Raw genomic sequence first — 17,101 nt, 5'->3', positions numbered from 1 at the left:
GCGTGCCCGGGCCGGGCGCCGTAGCCCCGCATCGCGGGCCCCTGGACGGAGCCCCGAGGACCAGGCCCAGCCGGGTGACGCGGGCCTGTGTCTTGGCCCAGGAGCGACCGCACCAGCGTCCAGGTCCGGGTCCGGTCGACACAGAAAGAAGGCCAAGCTGAAAACCTGAACCGTCTCGGGTAAACCTGGGTGCCGAGCCGCCCTGGGGCGGGAGGGGGACCCCGCAGGCCCCCGCACTGCGGCCAGCCGTCCACCTGCACGCTGCCCCCCGACGTGCGGCTCTCTAAAGGGGGAGGGGAGCTGTGGAGATGTCAGAGCCACTGAATGTTGTCCTCACGGTTCTTTTCTCTCAAGAAAGAGAAAATGACGGGTCGAGCCCGAGCCCGAGCCCGGGGAAGGGCTCGCGGTCAGGAGACGGTGCAGCAAGTCGGGGCAGCCACGGTGAGCATCCATTTTTTCCAACTCAGAAGCACCTTGAGTAAATTAAGACACTTAGCGTGCAGGTGGGACTCACTGCAGCGAGCTTGCATAAGAGCACGGAGCATCGCTAAAACCTGAGCCACTGGGGAGAAGGTGGGCCATAAGCAAGGACTTAAGAAACCGATGTTTGACTTGGTTCCTCTTGTCTCAGAGAAGTCTCCTTTGAAAACAATTTGATTGCTAACAGACATCCAGTCGGGCTGTGTGTCGGGCTGCTTTAAGCATGGCCAACTGAAGGTGATGTAAAGCATTCTCTGTGCAACCCTAGGGTCCACAGCCCGGATTTATTCAGCCAAGACCTCAGCCGCCTCCAGCAGAGGGGGAACTGGTTGGTCGAGGTCGGCAGAGAGGAGCAGTTGGAGCCACAGCCAAGTCACAAGGTAAAGGGAGTGTGGAAGGGCAAGACCAGGTACAGGGCCGAACACAGGTGGCCACCACACAGACCACATCACCAGAGCCCAGCTCACTGGGTAGAAGAGGGGGTTTGTGACTGTGCAGCCAGGGGGTGGGGTAGACATTTGACTCTGTTAGTCATAGTGCCTCAAATAAGACTACTGTTTTCTAAAGAAGAATGAGAACTTGATTATTAAGGAGTCAACCATGAGGCTAGCCTACATAAGATGGCACTCCTGTAAACCAAACTAGAATGCAAACACTTGACTACAAACCTCTATTCATTCTTTGTCCCACATCATAGTAATGAGCTCAGATACACGATTGTGTGCTTCTACCCACTGAATGACTTCATACTTTAGGTTCTTCCAACCACAGTTACTGGAACAAGCAGCAACTGGTGACTAATCGGTCCCAGGAGAAGCCATGGGATACGCACAGGTGTGCGTTCATTTAAGGAACTTAAATAATGGGGGTTAGAGATGCATTTCCTATTCCAAGTTACAGAATGAAATCTCTCTACACTTCAAGTTCTGCAGTTATGATTACAATATAACAGGTTGGAAAATTCTGAGGCACTTAGTGTTTACAGTACAAAAAAGAAAAAAACACACACTTGCCAGTCACAGACGCATTGCCCCTGAGCTTTTGCACATAGCCCAGTTGCCTGGACCTTACAAAGTGACAGTGGCTTTTAAGGAGCAACTGAATCTGTTCTGCTGACAGTCGGCAGCTGTGGAGCAGGTTGACACTTGCCATGTTGTCTTTGCACCTCTGGGCCACCTCACAGCATCATGGGAATGCTGTTCAATGTGTGACACTACCAGAGTGTGTGAGTGCTTTTCTCTCTCCTTCCTAAGAACTCCAGATATCTGCTGGGTTTCAGGAGCTGTCCTTGGCAGAGAGAGGAGGGCGCCGCAGAGACTTCCATGACCTGGGTGTGAACACAAGACAGAACCTAGACCATGTCAAAGAATCAAAGACAGGTGGGCTGTTGAAAGCACTGCCTCCGAAGAGTGTGTGGAAGCCCTTGTTTTAGATGCTTGTCGATGGAGGCTTTCCTGGGAGGGAGAAGCATGTGAAGGGCCAAAGCCTGGCCTTCTCCCGCTCCACTGTAATGAACTCACACATGTCTTTGAGCATCTTGAAATGTCTTCTTAGAGGTCATGTTGGACTCTTGGTGAGCCCTTGCCTTAAGGCCTTGGCTGATTTTGTTCTAAGTCATTGGTCTCTCATTTCTGAAGGAATGATTCTTCAGAACTTCCCTGGAGACATAGGATGTGGTCCCCAAAGTTAGACACCCTCGTGGCTGCTGCCTGCCGCGCTTTCATGTGTTGCAGAGCTGTGGCCACTAGCTGAAGAGGGCGAGGTCTTGGGGGGGGGGGTGGCCGTGACATCAGCTGACTGGGCACGGCTGGCTCCTCAGGATCCTCGGGCATCATCGTGCGGCTGAGTACCAATCACTTCCGGCTGACCTCCCGTCCTCAGTGGGCCTTGTACCAGTACCACATTGACTACAACCCATTAATGGAAGCCCGCAGGCTGCGTTCCGCGCTGCTCTTCCAGCATGAAGATCTCATTGGAAGGTGTCATGCTTTTGATGGGACAATATTGTTTTTACCTAAAAGACTACAGCACAAGGTTATTCCTATTGCCTGAATGGGGGAGGGTGTGGGGTGGCCACCAAGTGCAATCCACGGAGGAGGTGGCGCCAGCCCAGGGCCTCCCCGCATGTGGTGGGCCTCAAGCCACGGAGAGGCTAACTCACCACGAACCCCCACACAGGGGGATGAGGTGGGGGGAGGGGGAGCCCTCCTGTGCTAAAGATGTCTGCTTGGGGAATGTGGTCTTTTAAAGGGCGCTGTGTAATAGGGTGATTTGATTTTAAGAGTTAAGAACTATTCCAAACACTGGTCCTCAGGTTACTGAAGTTTTCAGTCAGACCCGGAACGGAGAGCACGTGAGGATAACCATCACGCTGACAAATGAGCTCCCGCCCACCTCGCCCACCTGCCTGCAGTTCTACAACATAATCTTCAGGAGGTGTGTGAGCACGAGCTCCAGGAGCTCACCAGACTTCCTCTGCCCTGTCACATTGAGACGCAGCTGACCCATGTAAAGTTCATTTCCTTGCTGTTGGTATTCTGTCTTTGGCATCTCTGACTGTGTTGACATTAGGTCTTTGAAATATCATTTGCTCTTGTGTCATGAATATGCTCACTCTGGGTATTGTCACAAGCTCCTCTGTGTACCCACAGGGGGGCCCCGGGCAGGCTGAGGGCTCTGTGCAGTCTGTGGCGCGCATGGCAGGACCCAGCTGCATGCTGAGTAGCTTGCTTTTAGTGTGCATGCTTATATCCCAAACAAAGACACAGCGGATCCTCCCTCTCCCCCCCCCCCTGTGAGAAGCACCAAGGAGGCTGTAATTTCTGTGAGAATGCTTGGGTTTCTAATTAACCTTTTTTAGTTGCTTGTTAGTAGCTGCTGCTGCTGGCCAATAGGACATTTCACTGTGGTAGAGGCTTGTCTTGAACAATTGGTAGATTTGTTTTTCTCCAAAAGGAATGGTGACAAATGTTTTCTGCGGAGCCTGGTGGTGAACAGGCTTGGTGGTCCATAAGCTCCATTGTAGCTGCTCAACTTGTTGGAGTCTGAACACAGCCACAGACAACATGCAAGGGAGTCATGGCAGCTGTGTTCCATTTAAACTTTATCCATGGACACACAGATTTAATTTCTAGTCACGTGTCTTGAAATTACCTGATTCTTTTCTAACTCTTAAAAATTGAAAAGTCATTGTTAAGCCACAGGATGTGTGAGAGTAGCTGGACCTGCCCAGATGCACCCGTTAGCTTGCCACCCTACTCTGAGAAACATGCTATTCTAGCTCAAGATGTTTACCACAAATATATCCAACTTTTCTAACTTTCACTTTCTAGGCTCCTGAAAATCATGAATCTACAACAAATTGGACGCAATTATTATAACCCAAGCGACCCAATTGATATCCCGAACCACAGGTTTGTATAAAGTGTGATGTGGCGTCGTAATTTTAAACGACCTGTTAACTACCCATGGCATTAGGTGAACAAGGGGACTGACTTCAGTAAGGAATCATCTCAGAGTTCTCCTACTTAGAAAAATCACGTTATTTTCTAAAGCCATTGTCCAGCACACTCACTGTATTTTTCTCTTAGATAATTAGGCTTATCATTTAGCAATGCTCTTTTGGAAGCTTCTGTGGTGTGTTGGTTTAGATATGATGCTGTCGCTGTTCTCACTTAGCTGGGCATTGTAAGAATAGTTTTATCAAATTAGTATGTTCACTTAGGTGAAATTTATACAGTTACCCACTGCTGTTAAAGGTCTTGAAAAGACAGGGCTCTGTCTGGAGTAACCTAGACTTAGTCTGCTGACTCAGTAGAAACTGGTGCTTGAGACCCAGTTCCACAGGCTGAAGCACAGCGTGATGCACGCAGACAAATCACATGCGGATGTACATGCGTGGCTTCATGACTGGTTTCATGTGACAGGTTGGTGATCTGGCCCGGCTTCACTACCTCCATCCTTCAATATGAAAACAACATCATGCTGTGCACGGATGTCAGCCACAAGGTCCTTCGAAGTGAGACTGTCCTGGATTTCATGTTCAACCTGTATCATCAGACGGAGGAGCACAAGTTTCAAGAACAAGTCTCTAAAGAACTCATAGGTTTAATTGTTCTTACCAAGTAAGACCGCCTTCTCTCATAGGGGATCATCCCTCTGCCAGAGCAAGAGCACATGGCTTTCTTGTGCTGGAAGGTGGGGTAGGTTAGGGCACCAGGAGGGAGAGAGTGACCCACCCTTCTCCCCACCGCCAGCTCCCACGGGAGCGTGGCTCATGGCAAACAACAGACACTCTGTAATCTGGGCTTTATTTCCGGTCATTGTTCAGTCCCCTTTCTGCCCACTAGTCCTAGTTTCTTGGTGGATCTGTCCCATGCCCTTCCCTGGCATTTTGTGTTTTTAGGAGACTAGAGGTATTGGAGGGGCATTCTGTCTTGTCCTGCCTTGATATCTGCTCCCCATTTTTTTTACTGAATGTCCACCTGCTCACACTCATCCCCCAGGTACAACAACAAAACATACAGGGTGGATGATATTGACTGGGACCAGAATCCCAAAAGCACCTTCAAGAAGGCAGATGGCTCAGAGGTCAGCTTCCTGGAGTACTACCGGAAGGTATGAGGCCCTTGAGGTGGGGGAGAGGGGTGCACACAGGGTGCCAGTGTGGAAGGGGGGGTGCCCCCCAGCCTCCATCAGTGCCTTTGATTGATGCAGTTACCCTAACTCCACGTCACCTGTGCCAATCCCTGTCGTGGGAATGAGTGAGGCCAGAGCCTCCACAGCTCACTGGCTGCGGTCTCCTTCCTTCTGAGTGACGGTCATCTTCTGTTCAGACCTGTCAAAAACCTAGTCCACTATCTGAGGCTGGATTTCAGGCCCCGTAACTGTGCAGTTGTTCCTCTCTTACCCAGAGTGCCTAGGGGGACATACCTGCTGTGTCCTGGTGAGCATACACAGCCTGTGCTGCTGCCCAGCCTTTCTAGCCCATGTCTGTCACCCCTGTCACACTGCACACAGAGTGTGCCTTAGTTTTGATGCTCCAGGTCTCTCTCTGCTGGGATTATTTCCATGGGAGGGTTCCTGTTGCCATTGGAGTTGTCTCTGTGGCAGACACAGTTGAAAGGGGAGAGGTGGTGCTGTGTATGGCAGAGGTGAAACTTCCGCGGCTGTAGTTATGAATCATGTTCTGGGAACTTCTGTGGCTGTAGTTGTGAATTGTGTTCTAGATTAAGTCTAGAATCATGTTCTGGATTAAGGCTAGGTCTAGAATCGTGTTTTGGATTAAGGATAAAGTCTAGAAAACCCTGGAGCAGAGGAGAAGCCTTTGGAGGGGAGGATCGTGGTCAGTGGGGTGAAACGGAGCCGTTTTCAGGAGTAGGAAAATGTAAAGAGAATCGGCAGGTTTTTGTTGATGTCCAAAGTAGAAGCAAGCGCCCCTTAGACGTGGGGTCTGGAGTTTCGATGAAGGCCTGGGTGGGATGGGAGGCCGCTCTGAGCGCCTGCCGCACAGCCATGCGTACTGGGCAGCAATGCCTGCGTGAGGCTTTCTGGTCTCAGAGGAGAACGGTCACTTTTTCGCCAGTGGTTGGTTTATTAGGGGACGGTTGGAGGGTAGACAATGCCTTGTTGCTTCACATGGGCCGTGAGGGTCAGCAGGCCCTTGTCACGTGATGGGCATTGGGACTAGGTAGTAGGTGCCTCTTGGCTATTGATGGGAGACTCGGGTCGTGAAGCGGCCACAGCATCGTTCCTGTGTGTCTGGCTGACGTGTGGCTTGCTTTGGTTTGGTTTTATCATCTCCTAAAAAGCACTTAAAATTTAAGCAGATGTTTAAAGTGTCTGGGCCTCGGGAGGCGATGGGGAAGGCCAGGAGCTCCCAGCGTGCTCCCTCAGAACCCTGTCCATCATTCTCTGGCCTGCTGAGCTAGGCCCAAGGGCCTGTGTCATGGATGTTACATCGTGAGCACAGAAACTTTACTTTGCAAGTTGTAAAAGCTGGCTGAAGGCAGAGATGTGTGGCCTCTTGAAAACAGAATGATTTGTAAGACTGCGTCGTACTCGGGAACACCTGCTGTTGTTTCCCCTTGGTGGGCCCATGGCATTGACGTTCCACAGCCAACTTCCGCAGGCTGTCTGAAAGCCCCTGCCACTGGGGAGGACACAGGGCTCTCCATCGGGCGCAGCCCACTTGGCATCTCCCAGGGCCCAGAACACACTCCCCAGCTTCTGTGGATCCACGCTCCCCACCCTGCTCTTGGCTCCGTTGTCCACTGGAAAGCAGGTGCACGCTTGTCACAGGTCAGTGTCTGCCGTGTATGCGCAGCACAGCAAAACCTTCTTTCCTCTCTGAGCAGCAGTATAACCAAGAGATCACTGACCTGAAGCAGCCCGTCTTGGTGAGCCAGCCCAAGCGGCGGCGGGGCCCCGGGGGCACGCTGCCCGGCCCTGCCATGCTCATCCCCGAGCTCTGCTACCTCACAGGTGTGTAGCCTGGTCCGGGGCCCTGTCCTGCGACCCGCGCCTCCCCTCCCAGACCCGGGCACTAAAGCCACCCCCCTGGAGTTTCCACCCCCCCCCCTCCCCGCCTCACACTCCAGCTGTAGTTGGGCCTTGTCTGTTTTCTGTCCACGTCTGTGTGAAGGTCTGACCGACAAAATGCGCAATGACTTCAATGTGATGAAGGACCTGGCGGTGCACACACGGCTGACCCCTGAGCAGCGGCAGCGCGAGGTGGGCCGTCTCATCGACTACATCCACAAGTAGGTGGCCCAGCCCACAGCGGGGTGGGCGGGGGAGGGACTGGAGGGCAGAGGTCCTGCTGTGCCCTGTCCCTGTCGTGAGGCTACCACTTTTCAGAGAACAGGAAAAGCAGCCAGTAGAAAAAGGTGGCAAGATGAGAGACATGCTTGTGGACAAATCTGATTCCTTTGTCTCCGGTGCTTGCTTTTGAGGTGGTGTCATGATTCTGGTGATGGAGACTGCAGGGCACTGGTCCTGAGTTCTAGGCGGAGGGCAGCCGTGGCGGGGGAGGGGGGAGGGGTCTGTCTGAGGGGCTTTGCCTGCTTGGTGGGGACATGTGCACATGCTTCATTGACAGAGATGACAATGTTCAGAGGGAGCTCCGTGATTGGGGCCTGAGCTTCGATTCCAACTTGCTGTCCTTCTCAGGAAGAATCCTGCAGACAGAGAAGATTCACCAAGGAGGAAAAACAGTGAGACATTTCCACAAGCGGCACTCGGGTGGCGCTCCCCCCTGGGTGGCCCTTGGGTGGCGCTCCCCCCTGGGTGGCCCTTGGGTGGCGCTCCCCCCTGGGTGGCCCTCGGGTGGAACTCCCCCCTGGGTGTCACTCGGGTGGCGCTCCCCCCTGGGTGGCCCTCGGGTGGCGCTCCCCCCTGGGTGTCACTCGGGTGGCGCTCCCCCCTGGGTGGCCCTCGGGTGGCGCTCCCCCCTGGGTGTCACTCGGGTGGCGCTCCCCCCTGGGTGTCACTCGGGTGGCACTCCCCCTGGGTGGCACTCGGGTGGCGCTCCCCCCCCGGGTGGCACTCGGGTGGCGCTCCCCCCCCGGGTGGCCCTCGGGTGGTGCTCCCCCCTGGATGGCACTCGGGTGGCGCTCCCCCCTGGATGGCACTCGGGTGGTCCTCCTCTCTGGGTGTTACTCGGGTGGTGCTTCTCTCTGAGCACCCCTGGGGGTCACAACCCTAGGGGTGGCTCCATGGCTCTGCATGGAACCTGCTCCTTGTGCTAAGCTGAAGCTTAGATTACAAGAGCTGTATTCTAAGTACCCCAGCTACTAAAGGTATTGGAAAAAAATCTACTGAGTGGATTCACATCTGTGTGCCACCAAAGTGACCTTTTAGAAGGAAAACTCACTTAACTGCTCCATCTTTGCTTGGAACCCTTAACTGCGAGGAAATGTATTGAAAATAGTGCCTTTTGTCTTTAGAGGAGAAAATCGAGTATTGTAAAAATAACTGTACGTGATCAAAGCATTGCACATTTTCCAGTCCGCACAGCCAGCCGGGTCCTTTCTATCTAACAATGGTGTGCAGCTATCCAGCAGGGTGAGACCACTGAATGTCACCTGTCACCTCAGAAACACTGGAAAATGGGTCCCTGTGAAAAGCATGGCCAGGGACCAGCTGGGCTGGCAGAAAGCGCCGGTGTCCACTCTGATGCCGGCAACGTCTTTGTCTCACTTGGCCCTGCTAGCGGTGCCTTTGGCTTACTGTCCATGTGGGGCCTCACTCTTGAGCCTTGTGTGGTAACACTCACCTTTGTAAGATTTCAGAAGGGATGGTGGAGGCTCACCTGAAGCATCAGGACAGCTTCTGACGTGAGCGGCTCCTGCCTACATGAGCGGCCAGCAGGAACGGACCGTGTGTCCTGTCGTGCTTCGGTTACACTCTTTTATAGCCTTTCTCCCCAGAGGGGCAGTTGTTCTGTCCCCGAGTCAGCGTCTCCGATTGAAGGCAGGTGGTGGTAGGATTGTGCAGGCTGTGCTGCTGAGAGCTGCTGAGGGGGCTCACAAGGTCTCTGCCCTTTGTTCTAGTTTGACTACAACCCACAATTTGCAGACTGGTCAAAAGAAACAAGAGGTGCTCCGCTAATTAGTGTGAAGCCACTAGATAACTGGCTGTTGATCTATACTCGAAGAAATTATGAAGCCGCCAATTCACTGATACAGAATCTGTTCAAAGTCACTCCAGCCATGGGCATACAGATGAAGAAAGCTGTGATGTAAGTATGATAAGTCACTCTGAGGGGACTTGGGGTCATCTGTGGGGCATGGGATCTCAAGCGGTGGCAGTGTGACCACGATGACACTATTTGAAGACTCGGTGTGGCTCCTTGTCATATGCACATGGGAACTGAGAAGGAACCGGTGGACAGAGGCCGATCAGGAGTGCTTTACAAAAGCTCTGCAGAAAGCTGAAGCGGCAGTGTTACTTGCGCTGGCAGCATCCCTTTGCCCAAGTTGTACGCCACGCTTTACACACAGAGGCTTTACGTGCTATCTGCAGAAAACGTTTGGTGCACAGGGACCACGGGCTCTCCTCTGAGTGTTGTCTGTGCCCTTCCACCCCAGGATTGAAGTGGATGACAGGACGGAGGCTTACTTACGAGTCCTGCAGCAGAAGGTCACCTCAGACACGCAGATAGTGAGTAGCTGGCCGTCGAGCCTGGGGCAAGGGGCCTCGCAGGGCAGCGGCCATCTGAATCTCAACACACTTTCCAAATGCTGTTTCTTAGGTCCCAGGATGGGCCAGAACCTCCTCACACACTCTCAGACTCGTGGGCTGTACAGGGTTCTGAGTCACCCTTGTCCAGTTTTAGGTTGGTTCTTTGAATCCCCAGTCCTGCTGTCAGTGTGGGGAGAGAGTCCTGGCCTGTGTGGCCTGTGCTGTGTGCACAGGATCCGATCTGCAAGCCGGAACATGGCATGCTACCACCTGGCCCGCCTGCTCACCTGCACACCTGTGCTCATTGTGGACGCACTTGGCAAAGTCTTATCTGATGTTTTCTGACAATGTTCTGATGTGCTTTGGTAGTACTAGAATTGGAACACAAGTCCTCACACTTACAAGGCAGGTCCTCTACCACTTAATCCATGCCTCTAGCCATTTTTGCATTTGTTATTTTGGGGGTGGTGTCTTGCATCATTTACACAGGCCACCTGACGAGCCTCACGGCCCCGCTTCCTGATCCCCGCGGACAAAACACTTGCTGGGGTCTGGAGAGCCAGAGTCGCTTGGGATGTGTCGGAGGCCTGCCTGGAGATGCAGGGCTCTGCCCTGTTGTTCAGTTCAGGCCTTACAAGAACTTCCATGGCTCAGCTGCTAATGTCTGTGGTGCCTGCCCTGATCGTGTTAGAAGGGGAATGCAGCCCGGGCCTGGCACAACCAACAGGGGGCTGGGTCAGGCCATACAGCCAGGGCCCCCGGGGCGCTCTAGACTCCACTGACCTCACCACACACTGCAGCGGCACAGACAAAGCCCCAAACTCTCTTAAAACTCATCCATGAGCAGCTGCCATTGTATGCTCATTCCTCCTCTCATCCCGCATAATGCTGTTCCCTACTGCAAACACTTCCAGGGTGTGGTCCTGCTCACCCCGCCCACCTCACGGTCTCCCGTGGGCCGGGTTTCATCCGTGGCACCCGTCAGTGGACACCCACGCCACGACGAAAGTGGTGCCTGAAGGAGAGGGTCCCATCCACACCCGGGGAGCAGAACCTCTGAGCACCCCGGTGCGCAGCCACGGCCAGAAGCTCCTGGCCCTTTCCACGGCTCGTCCTGTGCGCAGGCGGCAGGGCGCGCCTCCCCTAGGCCCCCTGTGGCTTCCGTTCTCCTGGATGCCACCAGAGCCTCTGGGGGGAGGGGTGCTGGGGTGCCCACACGGATGCGTTCCACCGCGAGAGGGTGAGCCAGCCCCCACACTGGACGCACATCCCGGGAAGCAGAGCAGGCTCCAGATGAGGGCTCTGTGGTGTCGTGAAATCTGTCCTTGGAGCCCCTGGGCTTGGGAAGTGGGCACTGAAGAAAAGGCGGACGTTTCAGTCACGGGTGTCCTGTGGGTCTGGAAGCACACGATCCCCAGGAGAGAGTGTGCTGTGCTCAGATTCTTAGGCCAGGGCTTTGGCTTGAAAGCCATGGTCCCGGGCGAGCTGAGCATTACGCGTAGAGAACTGTTACCTGTGCGCTGAGTCCTCACCCGACACGGCTCATGGGCGAGGGGAGTTGTCACCTTGGCGCTGCACTGTTTCCAGTCACGCTGTTCACATCTTTCTGGCTGAGTGGGGGTGCCGTTTGTGCCACTCCCATGCTGAGCATCCATCGCACGCCACCTGCTGCCTGCCACGCTGCCCGCCAGGACCAGTCCCCGCCCTGGTGCCCGACTCCTAAGGGCTCTCCATGAAGCCTTGTATCTTTTAGGTGGTGTGTTTGTTGTCAAGCAACCGGAAGGACAAATACGATGCCATTAAGAAGTACTTGTGCACGGACTGCCCCACCCCAAGCCAGTGCGTGGTGGCCCGGACCCTGGGCAAGCAGCAGACGGTCATGGCCATCGCCACCAAGATCGCGCTGCAGATGAACTGCAAGATGGGCGGCGAGCTCTGGAGGGTGGACATGCCTGTGAGTTGCGCCCCGCTTTGTAGTGACATGGCAGCAGGCAGGTGTCACTGGGATCCCATCAGTTCTAAAATCACCCTATTTTCACCGAAGCTGAAGCTGGCAATGATCGTTGGCATTGATTGTTACCACGACACCACGGCAGGACGGAGGTCAATTGCAGGATTTGTTGCCAGCATCAACGAAGGGATGACCCGGTAGGCGAGGGGGCAGCTGTGGGGGTGGGCCGCCGGGCAGGATGGGCGGGCCGGGGCTCTGGGCTGTGCCCTGTGCTGCTCAGGAAAGACTCCTGCGCTGGGCGAGCTGTGTGCACAGTGCTTGCCTCCTTTAGGATTCGTACTCGGTGCCCTCTCAAAACCCCTGGAACAGGTCCTACTGGCCACCAAGATGTGATTGCTATTTGCAGTACAAAACTGTTTGTTGGGCCACCTGTATTTCACGCAGTTAGTTATTTGCCAAGAACCGCAGCATGTTAGGGGCTGGCTGTGCTCAGACCTTTGGCAGAGTTTCTCAGGAGCAGATGGGAGGCCGGGAGCGTCCAGGGTCCAGTGGCACATGCCCGAGGCCGGGAGTGTCCAGGGGCCCGGCAGTACTGCGCCTGAGGCCGGGAGTATCCAGGGGCCCGGCGGTACTGCGCCCGAGGCCGGGAGTGTCCAGGGGCCCGGCGGTACTGCGCCCGAGGCTGGGAGTGTCCAGGGGCCCGGCGGTACTGCGCCCGAGGCCGGGAGTGTCCAGGGGCCCGGTGATACCGCACCCAAGGCCAGGAGTATCCAGGGGCCCGGTGGCACCCCTGGCGTTGTGCTTGACTTTGCTTTCTCCCTCACGGAGGGAAGTGTCCCCTCAGTTATAATTAGGGAGGACTTCGTGTGTGATTTTTGCAGCGTGGGGACTGGCAGCTGTCTCAGCAGCTGGTGATGCTGGGCACGGAGGGCAGCAGTGGAGAGGGTAAGAGGTGCAGCCGAGGTCTCACCCAGCCCTGCTTTCCTTGCACAGCTGGTTCTCCCGCTGCGTGTTTCAGGATCGAGGACAGGAGCTGGTGGATGGGCTCAAGGTGTGTTTGCAAGGTAGGTCTGGGTGTCCATCCTGACTGGGGTCCTCCACTGTCCTTGATCCGTTACTGCAAATGGCCAGGGTCCAGAAAGGGGTACACTGGCTCTATTAGTGCGAATTCCTCCAGAAAACACCCTCCCCCTCCCCCGCCACCCTTCTGCAGCCGCGCTGCGGGCCTGGAACACCTGCAATGAGTACATGCCGAGCCGCATCATCGTGTACCGCGACGGCGTGGGCGACGGGCAGCTGAAAACACTAGTCAACTACGAGGTGCCGCAGTTCCTGGACTGCCTCAAGTCTGTGGGCAGAGGCTACAAGTGAGCACGGCCACTACCCAGCAGCCGCTCCACCATAACCCCCGGTCTTTGTCTTTGAATTCAAGGCCACTCAGTACAGGGGACCTGAGCCCTGGCCTGTGTGATACTGTTTTTCTCTGTGTGTGCACGTATGTCATTTCTCTGTCTCCTGACATACTTTGAACCAGCAAGCATGTGTTTTCCGTGCAGCAGGTGTCCATTGTAGAGTGTGTGAATCGTGAGTTTTGAGACCTGCTGGGCATGCACATGACCCCTGTCGGGCTTCACGCACGTGTGCTCCTCTCCCCACAGTTGGGCTCTCTGGGGACCACGCATGGCCAGCAGGCCCAGCACAGTTAGCCCCAGAAGGAATATCTCCCACAGAACCAGTTCCAACTTGGGAGTCTGAGGCAGGAAAAGGAGGCTTTCATAGAGGTGGAGAGCACGAGGCAGGACGGCAGAGTGAGGTTGAAATAGCTGTTGCCATCATCTTCCAGCCCGAGACTGACGGTGATTGTGGTGAAGAAGCGTGTGAATGCCAGGTTCTTTGCCCAGTCTGGAGGAAGACTCCAGAACCCCCTCCCCGGGACGGTCATCGACGTGGAGGTCACACGGCCCGAGTGGTGAGTTGTGGCGGCACTGGCTTCCTCTGAACAGAGCATGAGAAAGCAGCCACACGCAGGCTGTCCGTTCACAGACGGCAGCTCCCCTCACGCCTGCCTGCCGCCGAAGCAGCCGCTGTGTGGCTGTTCGTGGACCGTGCGTCCCGAGCAAGGGCAGAAAGAGAAGTCAGACTGTCTTAGAGCACTAGCTCTTTCCACGTACGCTTGGGTCCTCACAGCCTTCCAAAGCCATGTTCGGCGTGTGTGCCTCATGTCTTCCAGGTATGACTTCTTCATTGTCAGCCAGGCTGTGCGCAGTGGGAGTGTGTCTCCCACACACTACAACGTCATCTACGACAGCAGCGGCCTGAAGCCCGACCACATCCAGCGGCTCACGTACAAGCTCTGCCACATCTACTACAACTGGCCGGTGAGCGTCCCCCGAGGCTCTGCTCGCACAGCCTGCTGCCACCCACGAGCGGGTGGAGCAGCGCCCTGTGACCACCCCTCTCCCACCACAGGGCGTCATCCGCGTCCCCGCGCCTTGCCAGTATGCGCACAAGCTGGCCTTCCTTGTGGGCCAGAGCATCCACAGAGAGCCCAACCTGTCCCTGTGCAACCGCCTCTACTACCTCTGACCTCGCCCTCTGCCGCGCCCCGCCACCGCGCCCCGCCACCGCGGCCGGTAGCCTGTGTGTGTACCTGTCGTCTCTAGTGGAACCTGGAGGAGAACCCGGAGGTAGTCAGGGTTTAGTGGCAGTGTTGCTAGTAGCGGGTTGTTGATTGTATAGGTAGAAGTTGAGGTTTTATATTTTATGTTGGTGAGTTCTCTTAAGTATGTTTTGATGGCCAACGCATTTTGTTCTGTAAGCAGAGTTTCCTAAAGTATCGGAGGAGCACAGGTTTGCGGGTTTGCTTCCAGCAGGGCAGGTCTTGCTGCCATCCGTGTTAACTTTATTTTCAAAACACAGGAAAAAGCATGAAGCAGGTGCTCAATCAGTCTCAGCTAGGTGTTGATTGGTTATATCATATTTTAATGATAAAAGCTACCATTAATACATATGGTAAGGGGGGGTTATTTTTTTATTTCTTTAGGAGAGTTAGAAAAAGTTTAGAAACTTGTTGGAAAGTTTTAAATTTTTGCCCAAGGAAATATTTTAAGGTTCTTTGATAAGAGGCCAGTAATGACAGTCAAAATTCACATTACTGTTTGTTTCACTTTGCATCCAGGACATTCTAGGTTTTATAAACTATAATGAAAGTGACTGTCACTTGACTTGAATAACAGTATAGTTTTACTTTTTTGAAAGTATGCATTTTCTTTCCACTTAATTTTTTAAGCTGCTGGAGAGCAGATGAAAAAGATACGATTCCACATAGGAAAGTAAACTGCCAGGTGTGGTGGCCACGCCTGTAATCCCAGTACTGGGGAGACAGAGACAGGAGGACTTAGAGTTGGAGGCCAGCCTGGGCTACATAGCGAGACTCTGTCTCAAACAAGGCAAAATGCGGCTTCAGGGTAGAGTTGTGCAGGAGCTGGGGCTCGCAGGGTGGGAGGGGGTCCGGCCGAGGGCCAGCGCTGCAGCATTCACGTCGGAGCATTGCAGCTGCCGGCAGCCCTCGCAGGGGCAGCTTGGGCTGAGTGAAGACCCTGCACCTGCCTGGGACACTCACACTGCAGGAACGGAGCTGTAATTCCCCCTGCAGTGCAATAAAGCCGTTGTCCACATTGCCCCGCTCTCTGTGTACTGCCCCGCACCACCGGGTGCTGGTTCTGGTGGTCCTCTCAGGCCTCACAGTGGATGGCGCTGTGCATGTTGGGTGGGGCTCAGTGGACCCAGAGCCGCTCGCTCCCCTTGCTTGCTAAGCAACAGAAGAAATGCAAGAGAGCGATGTCTCGGGGCGCCGTGTGAACATGTTGCCGATAAAGGCTCTGAGAGGCTGTCACATTTCATGTGATGTGTTTTGTGGACTCCAAGGCTAGTGGGCAGCTGGTATTAACACCTCATTCTCCTTGAAGAGACAGGGCTTAGAGCCGTGGCACGCAACTGCAAACTCACACAGCTAGAGGGGCTGCTGGGGCCCAGAGACACTCAGACTGCTGGGGGGAGCCCCGGCCCAAGGGGGTCCCGGGCACCGCGTCCAGCGCAAGCCTGTGGCCGTCAGTGCGGGCCAGTGTTCCAGCCAGGCTCCAACCTCATCCCTGTTGGATCCACTGCGGAGCTAACAGCTGGTCGGGCTTGGGGTCCGGTTTCAGGCACTGTTTGAAGGGCGTGTCTCAGCCCAGGCCCCCTGGGCACACTGCTTCCTGACACCAGGCGCGCGGCTTTCCTCCCTTCTGCTTGTGCCCCGGGGACTGGAAAGGACAGGCTTTGTAGAGAGAAGCACGGCGGTCAGCGCGGAGCTTCCTGAGTTGCAGCCCAGCCGGTGCTCAGCCTCTTCCCACAGGCCTCACAGCGCCTAAGTGCCACTGACCTTTGACTTTGACCTCTGTTTACCCAAGGCTGCCACAGCATGATTTAGAATTATTTTAGGGGGGAAAAACTAGTCGCAGAAAAGGTGAGCTGCTAAGTTTTTCATGAATCCAGTTGTCTTGGCACCACAAAAATATTTCAAATAAACACACAAAGGAACATTGTATAAAATAACAAATTTTATTTCTAGAAAATACATGAACTGTACACATGCGCACGCCCACACAGTATGTAGACACACTGATAGTTTCCTTTTAATAAATCCACCACATACAGTTATATTACGGTTGACAATACAGTTTTTAAAGACACAGTGGGGAAAGCATTTGTCATTCATGTATAAACCTCCCAGAAATTACAAAAAAAAAAAGGCAGTCTGAAAAGTATAAAGAGTAGAAACAATTTACAAGTGGACAAGAATTACAAAATAGAAACCATCAAGTACATCTTTCAGCAACTTTTTTGTTCAAATGCCAATGATAAGCGGGGTGGGTTATTTGGAAGCGGTGGAAATGTGGCTGTTAGTGGTGTGGGGAGTGCATTATGGGATGTCTACTGTGTGCTGTGTGTGTGGGTGTGGCTTCGTGACCATAACAAAGGCATGTGCCACAAAATGCTAACACTAAAAGCGAAGTAGTCCGCTTTCTGGCCAGTTGGGAGTACTGAAGCTTGAAACGAAGCTACTTTTCTCTCCTTGGCTCTCTTTTTGTGTACAGCTGAATACGTAAACATTTTCTGTGCATTGCCTGGCTTGCTTTGAAAGACTGAAGACCCTCATGGTAAGATGCACAGCCTGGCAACCTGATGTCAAACCCCTGTGTTGGTGAGGAGGAAGACCAGGAATGCACAACACATACAAAGTACACACAGCGTTTTATTAGACAGTACAAATCATTGTGCGTTATAAGGCAGAACATCAAGGCAAATTAAACTAGGAATTTCAAGACCAACGTGAAGTTAATGCATGAAGATGCAAGCATTTGAAAGAGGAGGAGGGTGACGAGCGCCCTGGCCGCGGGCTGGCAAGACGCCCCTCCTGACCCTGACCCGACGGGGCCGCGCAGC

General features: G+C 54.2%; 1 protein-coding gene across 1 annotated transcript; it reads left to right on the top strand.

Moving 5' to 3' along the window:
• The first annotated feature begins 363 nt into the window (after positions 1-363).
• Positions 364-14,200, top strand: Piwil1 (piwi-like RNA-mediated gene silencing 1). Its single transcript, XM_013023198.1, has 20 exons — positions 364-441; positions 749-860; positions 1,734-1,859; positions 2,300-2,514; positions 2,795-2,916; positions 3,813-3,893; positions 4,407-4,604; positions 4,986-5,097; positions 6,837-6,963; positions 7,124-7,241; positions 7,580-7,694; positions 9,033-9,220; positions 9,570-9,642; positions 11,417-11,617; positions 11,708-11,811; positions 12,608-12,678; positions 12,828-12,981; positions 13,458-13,583; positions 13,845-13,992; positions 14,084-14,200. The coding sequence occupies exons 1-20, from the start codon at positions 364-366 to the stop codon at positions 14,198-14,200; spliced, it is 2,586 nt and encodes an 861-aa protein (XP_012878652.1).
• The last annotated feature ends 2,901 nt before the right edge of the window (positions 14,201-17,101 follow it).

The sequence above is a fragment of the Dipodomys ordii genome, unplaced genomic scaffold (genome assembly GCF_000151885.1).
Source record: "Dipodomys ordii isolate 6190 unplaced genomic scaffold, Dord_2.0 Scaffold66, whole genome shotgun sequence".
Lineage (NCBI taxonomy): Eukaryota > Metazoa > Chordata > Mammalia > Rodentia > Heteromyidae > Dipodomys > Dipodomys ordii.
Note: the sequence above shows the minus strand (reverse complement) of the source record. Positions and strands in the feature narration are given on the sequence as shown.